This window comes from Anomaloglossus baeobatrachus, chromosome 3 (assembly GCF_048569485.1).
Source record: "Anomaloglossus baeobatrachus isolate aAnoBae1 chromosome 3, aAnoBae1.hap1, whole genome shotgun sequence".
In the NCBI taxonomy this organism is placed as follows: domain Eukaryota; kingdom Metazoa; phylum Chordata; class Amphibia; order Anura; family Aromobatidae; genus Anomaloglossus; species Anomaloglossus baeobatrachus.
The window spans coordinates 7,270,542-7,288,804 of NC_134355.1; the positions used below are offsets into that span (position 1 = coordinate 7,270,542).

At 54.1% G+C, this 18,263-nt stretch overlaps 1 protein-coding gene across 1 annotated transcript in view; it reads left to right on the forward strand.

Annotated features, from left to right (window-relative positions):
- Nucleotides 1-1,465: 1,465 nt before the first annotated feature.
- LOC142295874 (uncharacterized) overlaps nucleotides 1,466-18,263 on the forward strand; it is a 34,365-nt gene continuing 17,567 nt past the window's right edge. Inside the window, exons 1-9 of the mRNA XM_075338975.1 lie at nucleotides 1,466-1,529; nucleotides 3,793-3,953; nucleotides 4,952-4,997; nucleotides 6,155-6,294; nucleotides 13,140-13,254; nucleotides 13,332-13,420; nucleotides 13,661-14,014; nucleotides 15,126-15,194; nucleotides 17,013-17,847. Of these exons, the coding sequence (XP_075195090.1) occupies nucleotides 1,488-1,529; nucleotides 3,793-3,953; nucleotides 4,952-4,997; nucleotides 6,155-6,294; nucleotides 13,140-13,254; nucleotides 13,332-13,420; nucleotides 13,661-14,014; nucleotides 15,126-15,194; nucleotides 17,013-17,847 (1,851 nt within the window). The 5' untranslated portion in view covers nucleotides 1,466-1,487. The remainder of the gene's footprint in view (nucleotides 1,530-3,792; nucleotides 3,954-4,951; nucleotides 4,998-6,154; nucleotides 6,295-13,139; nucleotides 13,255-13,331; nucleotides 13,421-13,660; nucleotides 14,015-15,125; nucleotides 15,195-17,012; nucleotides 17,848-18,263) is intronic.

Below are 18,263 nucleotides of genomic sequence, written 5' to 3' on the forward strand. Positions count from 1 at the left end.
TGCACCCCCCTCCTCCCCTCTCACAGCACAGATACAGACACTGCAGCTGCATCCCCCTCCTCCCCTCTCACAGCACACAGATACAAAGACTGCAGCTGCATCCCCCTCCTCTCCTCTCACAGCACACAGATACAGACACTGCAGCTGCATCCTCCTCCTCCCCTCTCACAGCACACAGATACAAACACTGCAGCTGCATCCCCCTCCTCCCTTCTCACAGCACACAGATACAAACACTGCAGCTGCACCCCCCTCCTCCCCTCTCACAGCACACAGATACAAACACTGCAGCTGCATCCCCCTCCTTCCCTCTCACAGCACATAGATACAGACACTGCAGCTGAATCCCCCTCCTCCCCTCTCACAGCACACAGATACAAACACTGCAGCTGCACCCCCCTCCTCCCTTCTCACAGCACACAGATACAAACACTGCAGCTGCATCCCCCTCCTCCCTTCTCACAGCACAGATACAAACACTGCAGCTGCATCCCCCTCCTCCCCTCTCACAGCACACAGATACAGACACTGCAGCTGCATCCCCCCTCCTCCCCTCTCACAGCACACAGATACAAACACTGCAGCTGCATTCCCCTCCTCACAGCACACAGATACAAACACTGCAGCTGCATCCCCCTCCTCCCCTCTCACAGCACAGATACAAACACTGCAGCTGCATCCCCCTCCTCCCTTCTCACAGCACAGATACAAACACTGCAGCTGCATTCCCCTCCTCCCCTCTCACAGCACACAGATACAGACACTGCAGCTGCATCCCCCTCCTCCCCTCTCACAGCACACAGATACAAACACTGAAGCTGCATCCCCCTCCTCCCCTCTCACAGCACACAGATACAGACACTGCAGCTGCATCCACCTCCTCTCCTCTCACAGCACACAGATACAAACACTGCAGCTGCATCCCCCTCCTCCCCTCTCACAGCACACAGATACAAACACTGCAGCTGCATCCCCCTCCTCCCCTCTCACAGCACACAGATACAGACAGCGCAGTGGCATCCCCCTCCCCGAGTATTCTTTTGCAGTTGCTGCTGCATGCTCATCCTCCAGCTGACAACATGCAGTCCCATACACAGACATTGCAGCTGCACCCCCTCATCTTAAACACAGATTCTGCAGATGCATCCCCCTCCTCCCTCTCTTCTACATTATGTATTGTTCTGATTGGACACATTTATATATTATGGCGTTTTCGTTGCTCACTGACAGATCCCAGCTGCCCGGCGTCTGCAGGATTACAGCTCCGCACGGAGGCCGCCGCCTGCGCTGGAGACCGGACGCACGTCAGGTGCGGGTCACTGTGCTCTTCCTCATTCTCCACTGTATAATCCTCACTACAATCTCCTTATAGAGATCCTGGGAGTGCGGCCTGGAGTGGCGGAGAGCGGGGGACGGGCTGGACGGACCCCGAGGACCTGAGCGTCACCGCCGAGGAGGAGAACTTTGTGAGGCAGCACAATCTGACCATGTCTGCGCTGCAGCAGCTGAAGGAGGAGGCTCTGAGCTCGGTGAGGTCATAACCCCTGACCTCTGGCCTCGGCCATCGCTCCAACCAGTGCAGGGCCCTAGGAAGTATGATATAGAGAGGATATACAGGATATATATTATACAGGACCGGGCCAAAGGATATACAGGACCGGGCCAGAGGATATACAGGACCGGGCCAGAGGATATACAGGACCGGGCCAGAGGATATACAGGACTGGGCCAGAGGATATACAGGACTGGGCAAGAGGATATACAGGATATATATTATACAGGACCGGGCCAGAGGATATACAGGATATATATTATACAGGACCGGGCCAGAGGATATACAGGATATATATTATACAGGACTGGGCCAGAGGATATACAGGACCGGGCAAGAGGATATACAATGTATATATTATACAGGACTGGGCCAGAGGATATACAATGTATATATTATACAGGACTGGGCCAGAGGATATACAGGACCGGGCCAGAGGATATACAGGACTGGGCAAGAGGATATACAATGTATATATTATACAGGACCGGGCCAGAGGATATACAGGACTGGGCCAGAGGATATACAGGACCGGGCAAGAGGATATACAGGACTGGGCAAGAGGATATACAGGACCGGGCAAGAGGATATACAGGACTGGGCCAGAGGATATACAGGACCGGGCAAGAGGATATACAGGACTGGGCAAGAGGATATATATTATACAGGACCGGGCAAGAGGATATACAGGAGCGAGAACAGCCACAAAGTCAGAAATGTCCGACATAGAAATGATAATGCGCCATTAGTAACAAATACAAAGAGACCGAGGAATGAGAAATGTAAATCCACTCAGTGACCGCCCGTCTCCTCCGTCCTCAGTATTCAGTGACCGCCCGTCTCCTCCATCCTCAGTATTCAGTGACCGCCCGTCTCCTCCGTCCTCAGTATTCAGTGACCGTCCGTCTCCTCCGTCCACAGTATTCAGTGACCGCCCGTCTCCTCCATCCTCAGTATTCAGTGACCGCCCGTCTCCTCCATCCTCAGTATTCAGTGATCGTCTGTCTCCTCCGTCCTCAGTATTCAGTGACCGCCCGTCTCCTCCGTCCTCAGTATTCAGTGACCGCCCGTCTCCTCTGTCCTCAGTATTCACTGACCGCCCGTCTCATCCATCCTCAGTATTCAGTGACCACCCGTCTCATCCATCCTCAGTATTCAGTGACCGCCCGTCTCCTCCGTCCTCAGTATTCAGTGACCGCCCGTCTCCTCCGTCCTCAGTATTCAGTGACCGCCCGTCTCCTCCGTCCTCAGTATTCAGTGACCGCCCGTCTCCTCCATCCTCAGTATTCAGTGACCGCCCGTCTCCTCCGTCCTCAGTATTCAGTGACCGCCCGTCTCCTCCGTCCTCAGTATTCAGTGACCGCCTGTCTCCTCCGTCCTCAGTATTCAGTGACCGCCCGTCTCCTCCGTCCTCAGTTTTCAGTGGCCGCCCGTCTCCTCCGTCCTCAGTATTCAGTGACCGCCTGTCTCCTCCGTCCTCAGTATTCAGTGACCGCCTGTCTCCTCCGTCCTCAGTTTTCAGTGGCCGCCCGTCTCCTCCGTCCTCAGTATTCAGTGACCGCCTGTCTCCTCCGTCCTCAGTATTCAGTGACCGCCCGTTTCCTCCGTCCTCAGTATTCAGTGACCGCCCGTCTCCTCCGTCCTCAGTATTCAGTGACCGCCTGTCTCCTCCGTCCTCAGTATTCAGTGACAGCTCGTCTCCTCCATCCTCAGTATTCAGTGACCGCCTGTCTCCTCCGTCCTCAGTTTTCAGTGGCCGCCCGTCTCCTCCGTCCTCAGTATTCAGTGACCGCCTGTCTCCTCCGTCCTCAGTATTCAGTGACCGCCCGTTTCCTCCGTCCTCAGTATTCAGTGACCGCCCGTCTCCTCCGTCCTCAGTTTTCAGTGGCCGCCCGTCTCCTCCGTCCTCAGTATTCAGTGACCGCCTGTCTCCTCCGTCCTCAGTATTCAGTGACCGCCTGTCTCCTCCGTCCTCAGTTTTCAGTGGCCGCCCGTCTCCTCCGTCCTCAGTATTCAGTGACCGCCTGTCTCCTCCGTCCTCAGTATTCAGTGACCGCCCATCTCCTCCGTCCTCAGTATTCAGTGACCGCCCGTCTCCTCCGTCCTCAGTTTTCAGTGGCCGCCCGTCTCCTCCGTCCTCAGTATTCAGTGACCGCCGCTTTCCTGTGGCCCCCGGTTTCGGGTCTCGGTGTCGCCTGTGGCTCTTGCTTGCGGTCAGTGATGCGGATTTCTCCTTGCAGAGGGAAGGTCTGGGCCTCTTCGTGCATTTCCTCCAGGACACGCAGGGGATCCACGTCTTCCACTTCTGGATGGACTGTGAAGCCTTCAAGGAAAAGTCTGCAGATCTCGAGGTGAATCACAGCCCTGAGGACGCCCGGCTCCTGTGTGTTCACCTGTTCAGGTAGTGACTGCCGCGCTCCCTCCTCAGCCGTGTCCTGTGACATTGTGGGCAGGGAGGACAATGGCCGCCTGACACCCCCGCCTGACACCCCCGCCTGTCACCCCCGCCTGACACCCCTCCTGACACCCCCACCTGACACCTCCGCCTGACACCCACCTGACACCCCGCCTGACACCCCTGCCTGACACCCCGCCTGACACCCCCCGCCTGACACCCCCGCCTGACACCCCCGCCTGACACCCTCACCTGACACCCTGCCTGACACCCCGCCTGACACCCTCGCCTGACACCCCCGCCTGACACCCTCGCCTGACACCCCCGCCTGACACCCCCACCTGACACCCCCGCCTGACACCCCCGCCTGACACCCCCGCCTGACACCCACCTGACACCCCGCCTGACACCCCTGCCTGACACCCCGCCTGACACCCCCGCCTGACACCCCCGCCTGACACCCTGCCTGACACCCCGCCTGACACCCCCGCCTGACACCCTCGCCTGACACCCCCGCCTGACACCCCCACCTGACACCCCCGCCTGACACCCCCGCCTGACACCCCCACCTGACACCCTCGCCTGACACCCCCACCTGACACCCCCGCCTGACACCCTGCCTGACACCCCCGCCTGACACCCCCGCCTGACACCCTGCCTGACACCCCCGCCTGACACCCCGCATCACACCCCCGCCTGACACCCTGCCTGACACCCCCGCCTGACACCCCCGCCTGACAAAACCGCCTGACACCCCCACCTGACATCCTGCCTGACACCCTGCCTGACACCCCGCATCACACCCCCGCCTAACACCCCCGCCTGACACCCCCACCTGACACCCTGCCTGACACCCCGCATCACACCCCCGCCTGACACCCCCGCCTGACACCCCCACCTGACACTCCCGCCTGACACCCTGCATGACACCCCGCCTGACACCACCGCCAGGAGTGATGCCATTATACACTAGAATTAACAGTGATATTGCGGTTTCTTCACAGGAGCATCCAGAATAAATACCAGTTCTGCCTGAGTCCGGAGAGTCAGGTGAGCGGCGCCGTCACCACATTAGGCCTGTTTCACACGTCAGTGATTCTGGTATGTAGGTGCTAGTTTTTCTATGTACCAGAATCACGGACATATGCAGACCCATTATAATCAATGGGTCTGCGCACACATCGGTGATTTTTCACTGACCGTGTCTCTGTGCGGCGTACATGCGTTGTCTGTGATTTCCGTTTTTTTCTGGCATCACTGATGTTCCACGGACTACACTATGGTGTGATCCATAAAACACGTACCAGAAAAACACGGACAACGAAAATAAAAAGCTTTTCATACTCACCTTCTCCAGCGACGCTGTCTCCGGCCTCTGCTGTCTCCAGCGACGCTGTCTCCGGCCTCTGCTGTCTCCAGCGACGCTGTCTCCGGCCTCTGCTGTCTCCAGCGACGCTGTCTCCGGCCTCTGCTGTCTCCGGCCTCTGCTGTCTCCGGCCTCTGCCGTCTCCGGCCTCTGCTCTCTGCTGCTTCAGAGCCGGCTAATTACTGACATGCATATTCATGTATGCAGGACCAGCCGACCCGGAAGTAGCTGCAGCAGGGGCGGAAACACAGCAGAGCCGGAGAGTTCAGCGCCACGGACAGCAGGAGCAGGGACAGGGGAGTATAAGTCCATCTGCAATCACGTATCATGGAGCACAGATCACGGATTGCACATGGACAACCCACGTGTGTCGTGAATCATGGAACACGGAGGGACATATGTGCTTTTTACACGTTAGTGAAAAACATCTGTGTTTTTCACTGATGTGTGAAACAGGCCTAAGAGACTATAATCTCCGGGGTATTATGGATCCGATCATCACCCTGTCCTGGTGGTCTGGGGTCCAGACTCTTCTTGCAGGTCACTGACGGCTGCCATGAGCGGCTGTCACCGGCTGTCACCCAGTGTAGGAGGTGCCGCTGAGGGATTGTTACAATGTACCAGTCTGGACTGTAACAAACCCTCAGCTGTAAGAAGTATCAGGAATTCTAAATTTCAGTGAGAATTTTCCAACTCGCTGACAGGTGAATTGGATCGGAAAATCTATTAGAAATGTGCACAGTGAGTGACAGCTGCTTTAGGAGTTCTGCTCTGGAGCTACCATACAGGTAGAAGGCGGCTGAGGGCAGCGCGGGGTCTGACTGTCTGTCATCTTATCCAGGAGCAGATCCGTCAGTGTCAGCAGAGCCGCGGCGCCTCCTATCCCGCCCTCCGGAGATCCCAGTATGACGCCCTCAGACGCCTGCGCTCCTACTGGATCCCGAGGTTCCTCATCCACCGGCTGAGACGGCGGCCGGGCAGGTATGGATCACACAGGATGAGCAGTGACGGCGTCCGCTCCAGTCACAGCCAGAGCTGCAACCATCATCCTAATTACAGCCTGGTCTACACGCAGGAATCCTGCACCGGCTGCGGAAATGACTGCAGCTCCGGAGGTGACGGGAGGTTAATACAGCTGAGTGTCTATGGTGAACCGCAGACATCATGTATGTGCGGAGGAGGTGGGCAGATTGTCCCCCTCCGACTTATATATCTATATGTGTATCCTAGTGTGTCTTGGTTAGATCTGAGTGTGTAATGTATGTCAGGACTGTGCGGTGGTATATAGCGCGGCTCCGGGCAGTATTATTATATGTCAGCTCTGTTATTACAGGGAAATATTGTACTGTCATTATGTAAACTATAAAAAGGTTTTATGCTAAGAGAAGAGTTAGAGTAATGTAGAGACCACGTGTGCAGGAGGGTGAGTGGTGGATATAGTGTGTGCAGGAGGGTGAGTGGTGGATATAGTGTGTGCAGGAGGGTGAGTGGTGGATATAGTGTGTGCAGGAGGGTGAGTGGTGGATATAGTGTGTGCAGGAGGGTGAGTGGTGGATATAGTGTGTGCAGGAGGGTGAGTGGTGGATATAGTGTGTGCAGGAGGGTGAGTGGTGGATATAGTGTGTTAGCAGGAGGGTGAGTGGTGGATATAGTGTGTACAGGAGGGTGAGTGGTGGATATAGTGTGTACAGGAGGGTGAGTGGAGGATATAGTGTGTGCAGGAGGGTGAGTGGTGGATATAGTGTGTGCAGGAGGGTGAGTGGTGGATATAGTGGATATAGACCTCACTGCCCCACCACCGTGCGGAGCTGCCGCCCCACCACCGTGCGGAGCTGCCGCCCCACCACCGTGCGGAGCTGCCGCCCCACCACCGTGCGGAGCTGCCGCCCCACCACCGTGCGGAGCTGCCGCCCCACCACCGTGCGGAGCTGCCGCCCCACCACCGTGCGGAGCTGCCGCCCCACCTACACCCCACCTACTGTCTCCTCCCCATAATCCTATAGAATGTAAGCCCGCAAGGGCAGGGCCCTCTTCCCTCTGTACTAGTCTGTCTACTGTAACTTGTATATGTATTTTGTATGTAACCCCCTTCTCATGTACAGCACCATGGAATCAATGGTGCTCTATAAATAAATAATAATAATAATAATAATAATAATAGTGTGTGCAGGAGGGTGAGTGGTGGATATAGTGTGTGCAGGAGGGTGAGTGGTGGATATAGTGTGTGCAGGAGGGTGAGTGGTGGATATAGTGTGTGCAGGAGGGTGAGTGGTGGATATAGTGTGTGCAGGAGGGTGAGTGGTGGATATAGTGTGTTAGCAGGAGGGTGAGTGGTGGATATAGTGTGTACAGGAGGGTGAGTGGTGGATATAGTGTGTACAGGAGGGTGAGTGGTGGATATAGTGTGTACAGGAGGGTGAGTGGAGGATATAGTGTGTGCAGGAGGGTGAGTGGTGGATATAGTGTGTGCAGGAGGGTGAGTGGTGGATATAGTGTGTGCAGGAGGGTGAGTGGTGGATATAGTGTGTGCAGGAGGGTGAGTGGTGGATATAGTGTGTGCAGGAGGGTGAGTGGTGGATATAGTGTGTGCAGGAGGGTGAGTGGTGGATATAGTGTGTGCAGGAGGGTGAGTGGTGGATATAGTGTGTGCAGGAGGGTGAGTGGTGGATATAGTGTGTTAGCAGGAGGGTGAGTGGTGGATATAGTGTGTACAGGAGGGTGAGTGGTGGATATAGTGTGTACAGGAGGGTGAGTGGAGGATATAGTGTGTGCAGGAGGGTGAGTGGTGGATATAGTGTGTGCAGGAGGGTGAGTGGTGGATATAGTGGATATAGACCTCACTGCCCCACCACCGTGCGGAGCTGCCGCCCCACCACCGTGCGGAGCTGCCGCCCCACCACCGTGCGGAGCTGCCGCCCCACCACCGTGCGGAGCTGCCGCCCCACCACCGTGCGGAGCTGCCGCCCCACCTACACCCCACCTACTGTCTCCTCCCCATAATCCTATAGAATGTAAGCCCGCAAGGGCAGGGCCCTCTTCCCTCTGTACTAGTCTGTCTACTGTAACTTGTACATGTATTTTGTATGTAACCCCCTTCTCATGTACAGCACCATGGAATCAATGGTGCTCTATAAATAAATAATAATAATAATAATAATAATAATAGTGTGTGCAGGAGGGTGAGTGGTGGATATAGTGTGTGCAGGAGGGTGAGTGGTGGATATAGTGTGTGCAGGAGGGTGAGTGGTGGATATAGTGTGTGCAGGAGGGTGAGTGGTGGATATAGTGTGTGCAGGAGGGTGAGTGGTGGATATAGTGTGTTAGCAGGAGGGTGAGTGGTGGATATAGTGTGTACAGGAGGGTGAGTGGTGGATATAGTGTGTACAGGAGGGTGAGTGGTGGATATAGTGTGTACAGGAGGGTGAGTGGAGGATATAGTGTGTGCAGGAGGGTGAGTGGTGGATATAGTGTGTGCAGGAGGGTGAGTGGTGGATATAGTGTGTGCAGGAGGGTGAGTGGTGGATATAGTGTGTGCAGGAGGGTGAGTGGTGGATATAGTGTGTGCAGGAGGGTGAGTGGTGGATATAGTGTGTGCAGGAGGGTGAGTGGTGGATATAGTGTGTGCAGGAGGGTGAGTGGTGGATATAGTGTGTGCAGGAGGGTGAGTGGTGGATATAGTGTGTGCAGGAGGGTGAGTGGTGGATATAGTGTGTACAGGAGGGTGAGTGGTGGATATAGTGTGTTAGCAGGAGGGTGAGTGGTGGATATAGTGTGTTAGCAGGAGGGTGAGTGGTGGATATAGTGTGTACAGGAGGGTGAGTGGTGGATATAGTGTGTACAGGAGGGTGAGTGGTGGATATAGTGTGTTAGCAGGAGGGTGAGTGGTGGATATAGTGTGTTAGCAGGAGGGTGAGTGGTGGATATAGTGTGTGCAGGAGGGTGAGTGGTGGATATAGTGTGTGCAGGAGGGTGAGTGGTGGATATAGTGTGTGCAGGAGGGTGAGTGGTGGATATAGTGTGTGCAGGAGGGTGAGTGGTGGATATAGTGTGTGCAGGAGGGTGAGTGGTGGATATAGTGTGTTAGCAGGAGGGTGAGTGGTGGATATAGTGTGTGCAGGAGGGTGAGTGGTGGATATAGTGTGTGCAGGAGGGTGAGTGGTGGATATAGTGTGTGCAGGAGGGTGAGTGGTGGATATAGTGTGTGCAGGAGGGTGAGTGGTGGATATAGTGTGTGCAGGAGGGTGAGTGGTGGATATAGTGTGTGCAGGAGGGTGAGTGGTGGATATAGTGTGTGCAGGAGGGTGAGTGGTGGATATAGTGTGTGCAGGAGGGTGAGTGGTGGATATAGTGTGTGCAGGAGGGTGAGTGGTGGATATAGTGTGTGCAGGAGGGTGAGTGGTGGATATAGTGTGTGCAGGAGGGTGAGTGGTGGATATAGTGTGTGCAGGAGGGTGAGTGGTGGATATAGTGTGTGCAGGAGGGTGAGTGGTGGATATAGTGTGTGCAGGAGGGTGAGTGGTGGATATAGTGTGTGCAGGAGGGTGAGTGGTGGATATAGTGTGTGCAGGAGGGTGAGTGGTGGATATAGTGTGTGCAGGAGGGTGAGTGGTGGATATAGTGTGTGAAGGAGGGTGAGTGGAGGATATAGTGTGTGCAGGAGGGTGAGTGGTGGATATAGTGTGTGCAGGAGGGTGAGTGGTGGATATAGTGTGTGCAGGAGGGTGAGTGGTGGATATAGTGTGTGCAGGAGGGTGAGTGGTGGATATAGTGTGTGCAGGAGGGTGAGTGGTGGATATAGTGTGTACAGGAGGGTGAGTGGTGGATATAGTGTGTGCAGGAGGGTGAGTGGTGGATATAGTGTGTGCAGGAGGGTGAGTGGTGGATATAGTGTGTGCAGGAGGGTGAGTGGAGGATATAGTGTGTGCAGGAGGGTGAGTGGTGGATAGTGTGTGCAGGAGGGTGAGTGGTGGATATAGTGTGTGCAGGAGGGTGAGTGGTGGATATAGTGTGTGCAGGAGGGTGAGTGGTGGATATAGTGTGTGCAGGAGGGTGAGTGGAGGATATAGTGTGTGCAGGAGGGTGAGTGGTGGATATAGTGTGTGCAGGAGGGTGAGTGGTGGATATAGTGTGTGCAGGAGGGTGAGTGGTGGATATAGTGTGTACAGGAGGGTGAGTGGTGGATATAGTGTGTGCAGGAGGGTGAGTGGTGGATATAGTGTGTGAAGGAGGGTGAGTGGAGGATATAGTGTGTGCAGGAGGGTGAGTGGTGGATATAGTGTGTACAGGAGGGTGAGTGGTGGATATAGTGTGTACAGGAGGGTGAGTGGTGGATATAGTGTGTACAGGAGGGTGAGTGGTGGATATAGTGTGTACAGGAGGGTGAGTGGTGGATATAGCGTGTGCAGGAGGGTGAGTGGTGGATATAGCGTGTGCAGGAGGGTGAGTGGTGGATATAGCGTGTGCAGGAGGGTGAGTGGTGGATATAGCGTGTGCAGGAGGGTGAGTGGTGGATATAGTGTGTGCAGGAGGGTGAGTGGTGGATATAGTGTGTGCAGGAGGGTGAGTGGTGGATATAGTGTGTGCAGGAGGGTGAGTGGTGGCTATAGTGTGTACAGGAGGGTGAGTGGTGGATATAGTGTGTGCAGGAGGGTGAGTGGTGGATATAGCGTGTGCAGGAGGGTGAGTGGTGGATATAGTGTGTGCAGGAGGGTGAGTGGTGGATATAGTGTGTGCAGGAGGGTGAGTGGTGGATATAGCATGTGCATGAGGGTGAGTGGTGGATATAGTGTGTACAGGAGGGTGAGTGGTGGATATAGTGTGTGCAGGAGGGTGAGTGGTGGCTATAGTGTGTACAGGAGGGTGAGTGGTGGATATAGTGTGTGCAGGAGGGTGAGTGGTGGATATAGTGTGTGCAGGAGGGTGAGTGGTGGATATAGCATGTGCAGGAGGGTGAGTGGTGGATATAGTGTGTACAGGAGGGTGAGTGGTGGATATAGTGTGTGCAGGAGGGTGAGTGGTGGATATAGTGTGTGCAGGAGGGTGAGTGGTGGATATAGTGTGTGCAGGAGGGTGAGTGGTGGATATAGTGTGTGCAGGAGGGTGAGTGGTGGATATAGTGTGTGCAGGAGGGTGAGTGGAGGATATAGTGTGTGCAGGAGGGTGAGTGGTGGCTATAGTGTGTACAGGAGGGTGAGTGGTGGATATAGTGTGTGCAGGAGGGTGAGTGGTGGATATAGTGTGTACAGGAGGGTGAGTGGTAGATCTAGTGTGAGCAGGAGAGTGAGTGATGGGTGCAGGAGCAGCAGTCTACAGGTGGGTACAGCTGGTAACCTAGGAGACAGAGGCAGGAGCAGAGCGTGTGTTAGGCAGACAGGCCAGGAGAGTGCAGAGTTCTGCAGAGGGGATCCTGGAAGAACGGGCTCTGTATCAGGTGCGCCCAGCCCTCAGGAGGTCTCCTCCATTGTGTCCCCCGGGCTCGGCAGGCCGCAGAGGCAAGAGACGGGGAACACAGGACTCAGACTCGGCTGCTGGAGGGATAATACCCAGAGGAGTACCCGAAAGAAGAGCGGCAGCGCAGGAGGAGAGCGGCCATGTCTGTCCTAGGAAGGGTATTGTGAAGATGTCTCTTATTGAATGCTGAATAAAGAAGATGGAGTTTATGTTAAAAACAAATAGTTTGTGAAGTGTTACCCAACCACATGTATGACCGTGACCGGCGACGTACGAGCCGCTGAAGACGCAAGTGTCGCACCCCCCGACCGGGGAGGAACATTGCACCACACCCGACTGAGGAAGGAAAGTGGAGCCTGCCGCCATCACCCGGCCCCCCTTCATGTACGGAGAAGAGGCTCACTCATCAATATAGGACAGGCTGCTTTACAGAGCAGTGACCGGAGGCAAAAAGAGATTATCTGACCCCTGTACAAAGGCCAGAATATGTGCAGGGATTGATTGCTCCAGTCTGATCTGTGAATGGATCATGTGTGAGGGTTGGTTGCTCATGTCTCACTTGTATGAATGAATCGTGCTAGAATTGATTGCTCTCGTCTAATCTATGAATAGATCATGTGCGGGGATTGTTTGCTCATGTCTGATCTGTAAATGGATCATGTGCAGGGATGGATTGCTAATGTTTGATCTGTGAATGTTTCACATGCGGGGATTGATTGGACACATCTGATCTGTGAATGGATGATGTTTGGGCCCATTTGATCTGTGAATGGATCATCTGCGGGGATTGATTGGACACATCTGATATGTGAATGGATGATGTTTGGGCCCGTTTGATCTGTGAATGGATCATCTGCGGGGATTGATTGCTCCTGTCTGATCTGTTATTGGATCGTGTGTGGGGATTGATTGTTCCCGTCTGATCTGTTATTGGATCATGTGTGGGGATTGATTGCTCCTGTCTTATCTGTTATTGGATCATGTGTGGGGATTGATTGCTCCCGTCTGATCTGTTATTGGATCATGTGTGGGGATTGATTGCTCCCGTCTGATCTGTTATTGGATCATGTGTGGGGATTGATTGTTCCCGTCTGATCTGTTATTGGATCATGTGTGGGGATTGATTGCTCCTGTCTGATCTGTTATTGGATCATGTGTGGGGATTGATTGCTCCTGTCTGACCTGTGATTGACTCGTGTGTAGGGATTGATTGCTCCTGTCTGATCTGTTATTGGATCGTGTGTGGGGATTGATTGCTTTTGTCTGCTCAATCTTGATCTTCCGCCATCTCGTGAGTTTCCCATTCTATTATTGATACTAGTGACCAATGATTGCGCAGATTCTGTTAATTTGACATAAAACCGTGTTGATTTCAGGCATCCAGCACCTCACAGCGCGGGTCCGGGCTCAGCATCTCTGGAGGTCGGCGTCCATCTGTCGCCCATCACGGGTGACACCTCCACCGCCCATCAGATGAGGAGCAGCGATACGGTACAGTCCTCCCTCCTCAGATAATACGCGGGATGATTGTGGGTGCAGGACTCACCATCGACCTCCGCCTGTTCTAGATATCTGGTTCCTCGGTACCAGACAGAATGATTCCAGCTCTGAAGCACGACGCTGCGGCCGGGGGCACGTTCCTGCAATATCTGCACAGGTGAAGCCCCCCCTGAGTATCAGCGACATCGGGGGGGGCTGGGGGCCCCGGATGGGTGATGGGGGCCCCGGACGGGTGATGGGGACCCCGGACGGGTGATGGGGGCCCCGGATGGGTGATGGGGGTCCTGGACGGGTGATGGGGGTCCTGGACAGGTGATGGCGGCCCATGATGGGTGATGGGGACCCCGGATGGGTGATGGGGGCGGCCGCTGGGTCTTATCACATAATTCACTCTCAGGTTTGAGCTTCCGAAGACCGTTCAGATTTTCCTTCTGTGGCAAGAACTTAATGAAAACGGAGAATGGGGGACGGAGGAAACACACAGCGGCCCGGGCCGGGGGCGAAGCCCAGATGACTACGGTGAAACCTCCACGACGCGGCCGCAACGGAGCAAAACGTCTCTCACCGACGGCCAATCTCATCTTCCAGGTGACGGCCAGCAGAATGAACCCAGGGACCCAGCCCCAGGGGGCTCCGACTTATCAGGTGGGATACAACTGGCGGATCTGGGGTCTGCGTACCACCTGGCCCTGGATGCTCTGCGAGACCCATGGATACGGTTCCTGAATTACGACATCACCACATTCTTGAAGTAAGTGACGAGGCAGGGGATCACGGTAGAGCGAGATCACTATAGACCATAGGTACGACAGCGGGGATCACAGTAGAGCGAGATCACAGTAGACCATAGGTACGACAGCGGGGATCACAGTAGAGAGAGATTACTGTAGGGACCACAGAGGGGATCACAGTAGAGAGAGATCACTGTAGGGGCCAGGTGATGACAGTAGACCATAGGTACCACAGAGGGGATCACTGTAGGGATCACAGTAGGGATCTGCGGCCAGGAAGTCTGGCCCTACAATGGTAGGAGTAATTTGAGCCGGGTCAGTGATTGGGGCTTCGCTCCGGCCTGTCAACAGAATAAATTAAATTAAATACAACTTGACTTAAAATAAAGTAAAAATAAAAAACAAAACAAAAAATTTAAAGTAAAAAAGAAAAATAAAACCTGAAAAATAATATGCAAAAAAAATACAAAACAAAGTACAAAAACCCCAAAAACAAAACATAAAAGTAAAAAAAAAGAAAGCGGCCAAAATAAAATCTGAAAATTACAATAAAACAAAAACAACTGAGATAAAACCCGGCCCCCGAAAACAAAGGAAAAAAATAAAACAAAGGAACAAATATTAAAATGTAACAGAGCAGTGTCATTTGCACCTGATGTAGAGCGGACACAGCGCGGGTTATTCTGCGGCACTACAAGTCCCATCCTGGCGCTGCTGCTGTAATCGCCGCTGCTGACCACAGCTTTCAGGCACAGAGGGGTTAATTCCGCTGATGTAACTCCCATATAATCACACTCTGGGGACACCTGAGATGTGGGGTGAGATTACAGACGGACATTCAAGCCTCCGATCTGGAGTAAGCACAGAAGCCTCCGAGCCGCACAGCACAGGGATATGCTGTGCCTGTATAGGCAGGGGGCGGCCGCCACAAGCCCCAATATCAGGAGGGAGGCGCAGGGGTGAGACATGGACACAAAGCCACTAATTATCTGCAGTCACATCCTCCCCTGGACGTGGTCTTACAGCTGAGTGTTTGTCCCAGTGGATCAGTGCACTAAACTATCAATGGCATGAACTGTACTGACACACTGTGACAACACCTCAGCTAATGCGGTTACTTTATCCTTACAGGCACTGTGTCCCGCTGTCCCAGGAGAACGGAACCTCGACCACGAGAGGGGAAAATACAAAGCAGAAAAGGTAAATCTGCTCCGAGATGGCGGAGAACGCGGTGAAACGCACGCAGCATCCGTCACGTTAACCCTTTATTTCTACATTGTGATCAGATCCTGCAATCCAGTGATTGAGAAGCGTCACGGTTTACGATTACAGAACACTAAAACGAGTTCTAAAGAGTAGGACGCTCCCGGAGCAGCGTGCGCGGGGACCGAAGCCACTAATACGGGGGCAACCTACTCGTATGAAGGAAGAGGGGGTCTTGTAGATGATAAATCCCTGCTTATTGACATGAGTGGATGGTAGTGGCATAATATAGATAGATCTGCGCAGGACAGGGTGGATATTACCTTTGATGCCCCAGGTCTCTGATTCTTCCGATTCCATAGGCCTCAGATCTCTATTACCCAAGGTCTCCAATGCCCTTCGCGCTAATGCTCTGGGTCTATGATGTTTCACATCTCCTGGTGCTTCCCGTCTTCGGTGACCCAGGTCTCTGATGCTTTTCGCCTTTTATACTCCAGGACTCCGATGCCCTGATCTCCGATGCTTACCGTCTCTGGTGCCCCAGGTCTCTAATGCTTCCCATATCTGGAGCTATAGGTCTCCAATGCTTTCCGTTTCCAGTGCCCAGGGTCTCCAATGCTTCTCATCTCCGATACTCATGGTCTCCACTGCTTCTAGCCTCCAATCCTACCCACCTCCGATGCTTCCCATCTCCAATGCCCCAGGTCTCCAATGCTTCCTATCTCCCATGCTCCGGGTCTCCGATGTTTCACTTCCTCGATGGTTCCCAACCTTGATGCTTGCCATCTCCAATACCCTGGGTCTCTGGTGCTTCCCATCCCCAGTGCTTCCCATCTCTGATGCCCCAGGTCTCCAATGCTTCCCATCTCCCATGTCCTGGTCTCTGATGCATTCCATCTCCAATGCCCAGAACCTTCGATGTCCCAGGTCTCCGATGCTTTCAGTTTCCGATGCCCTGAGTCTCTGATGCTTTCTGTCTCCGGTGCCTCTGATCTCCGATGCTTACTGAATAGATGTCCTGGTCTCTGATGACCGGGTCTACAATGCTCCCCATCTCCCATACTCCAGGTCTCCGATGCTCCACATCTCCAATGCCCAAGGTCTCCAATGCTTCCCATCTCCAATGAAGCAGGTCTCCAATGCTTCCCATCTCCAATGCCCCGGCTCTCCCATGCTCCCCATCTCCCATGCTCCAGGTCTCCGATGCTCCACATCTCCAATGCCCCAGGTGTCCGATGCTTCCCATCTCCCATGCTCCGGGTCTCCGATGCTTCCCATATCCAATGCCCCAGGTCTCCAATGCTCCCCATCTCTAATGTCCCAGGTCTCCGATGCGGTCTACAATGTCCCGGGTCTTCGATGCTGTCTCCAATGTCCCAGGTCTCTGACGCTCCCCATCTCCCATGCTCCGGGTCTCCGATGCTTTCCATCTCCAATGCCCTGGGTCTCCGATGCAGTCTACAATGTCCCGGGTCTTCGATGCTGTCTCCAATGTCCCAGGTCTCTGACGCTCCCCATCTCCCATGCTCCGGGTCTCCGATGCTTTCCATCTCCAATGCCCTGGGTCTCCGATGCAGTCTACAATGTCCCGGGTCTTCGATGCTGTCTCCAATGTCCCAGGTCTCTGACGCTCCCCATCTCCCATGCTCCGGGTCTCCGATGCTTTCCATCTCTAATGCCCCAGGTCTCCCATGCTCCCCCACTCCGATGCTTCCCATCTCCCATGCTCCGGCTCTCTGATGCTTCCTGTCTCCTTTCCCCCAGGTCTTCGATTCTTCAAGTCTGAGGTTGATGTTAATTTTATGTATTATTTAGGTCCAACAAGGAAAACAGACATTGGCATCTGCACTACGGTGACGGCAAGAAAGTCAAGAGAAAGAAAGACCCCTCTCTGGTTCCCGGTCCACTCCCCCCGGAGATGCTTCAGCACAGAGCGGTCTATAAGGCCTACAAGAAGCTAGTCCAGGAGACAGAGGAGCCACAAACCTTGAGGGCCCTGGAGATGCTGCATTCCCTTCAGAGCACGAGGAGTGAGCAGGACTTGTTGTCTTTGATCCAGAAGGTTCTAGAGTTGGACATTCTCCAGAATCCACAACTACAAGAACTGAGAAGACATCTGCACTGTGACCTCTCCAGGGGTGCGATCAGCAACTCGTCCATCATACGGGTCACGGGGCTCCTCAATGAGCTCCTCGACGTCTCATTTCACAAGTTCTGGGGTGAAATCTCCGGACGACTGGAAGATTATGGAGTACAGCAGTCGGATAATGAAGGTTGGGCAAGACTTGAGCCAATTTTACTAGCGCTGAGCACCAAAATGGCCACAAAGCGTCTCCACGGCCGGAGGAGCGATGCCCATCACCCAGCACAGATGCAGCCAAGTGTAGACGATGTGGACGCCTTCCACCAAGCCCTTGGAATGGCAGCTCAGGGGTGGCCGACTCCAGAAATCCTACATTTCCTGAAGTATCTGCAGACACATGGTCCTCAGGAAGGGCTCCCCCTACTGGAGAACAACCTGTTGTGCTGCCTGGAGCTGCGAAAGTACAAGAATGCCCATCACGCCATGCCGGACCACGGCCTCCTGAAGAGGAAGGTGCTCGTCCTCAGGGAGAGATTCCTCCTATTACATGAGACTTCGGGGCTGCAGGTAAGAAGTCCCAACACCCGCGAGCTGGTGAGGAGACAAGGGATGAGAGTAGGCCACAGACCTGTGTAATACCGCCAGCTGCATAGCCTGCCAGTGCCCACCCAAACGAGGGCAACGTCCATATTGCCCCCGCAACATTGGTGACGTCATGCCCACAGCGGCTACAGTCGTTGCGCACTAGTCTGTAAGTTAATTTTCTTCCTAAATAGTAAATAATAGTTTTGCACATGACAGGTTCCCTTTAAAGGGGTATTCTCCAGTGGTCTCGTGAGCAGCTCACTGCCCTTCAGTCTCCTTACCTCTTGGTTGCTGGGGGCGAGAACTTCTCCTTGAGTGACAGTTCCGATCCAGGAGCTTCGTCCTAGGGTTGAGCTTCTGGGACACACTAGTCGTCCATCAGTGCTTGTTCTACACGG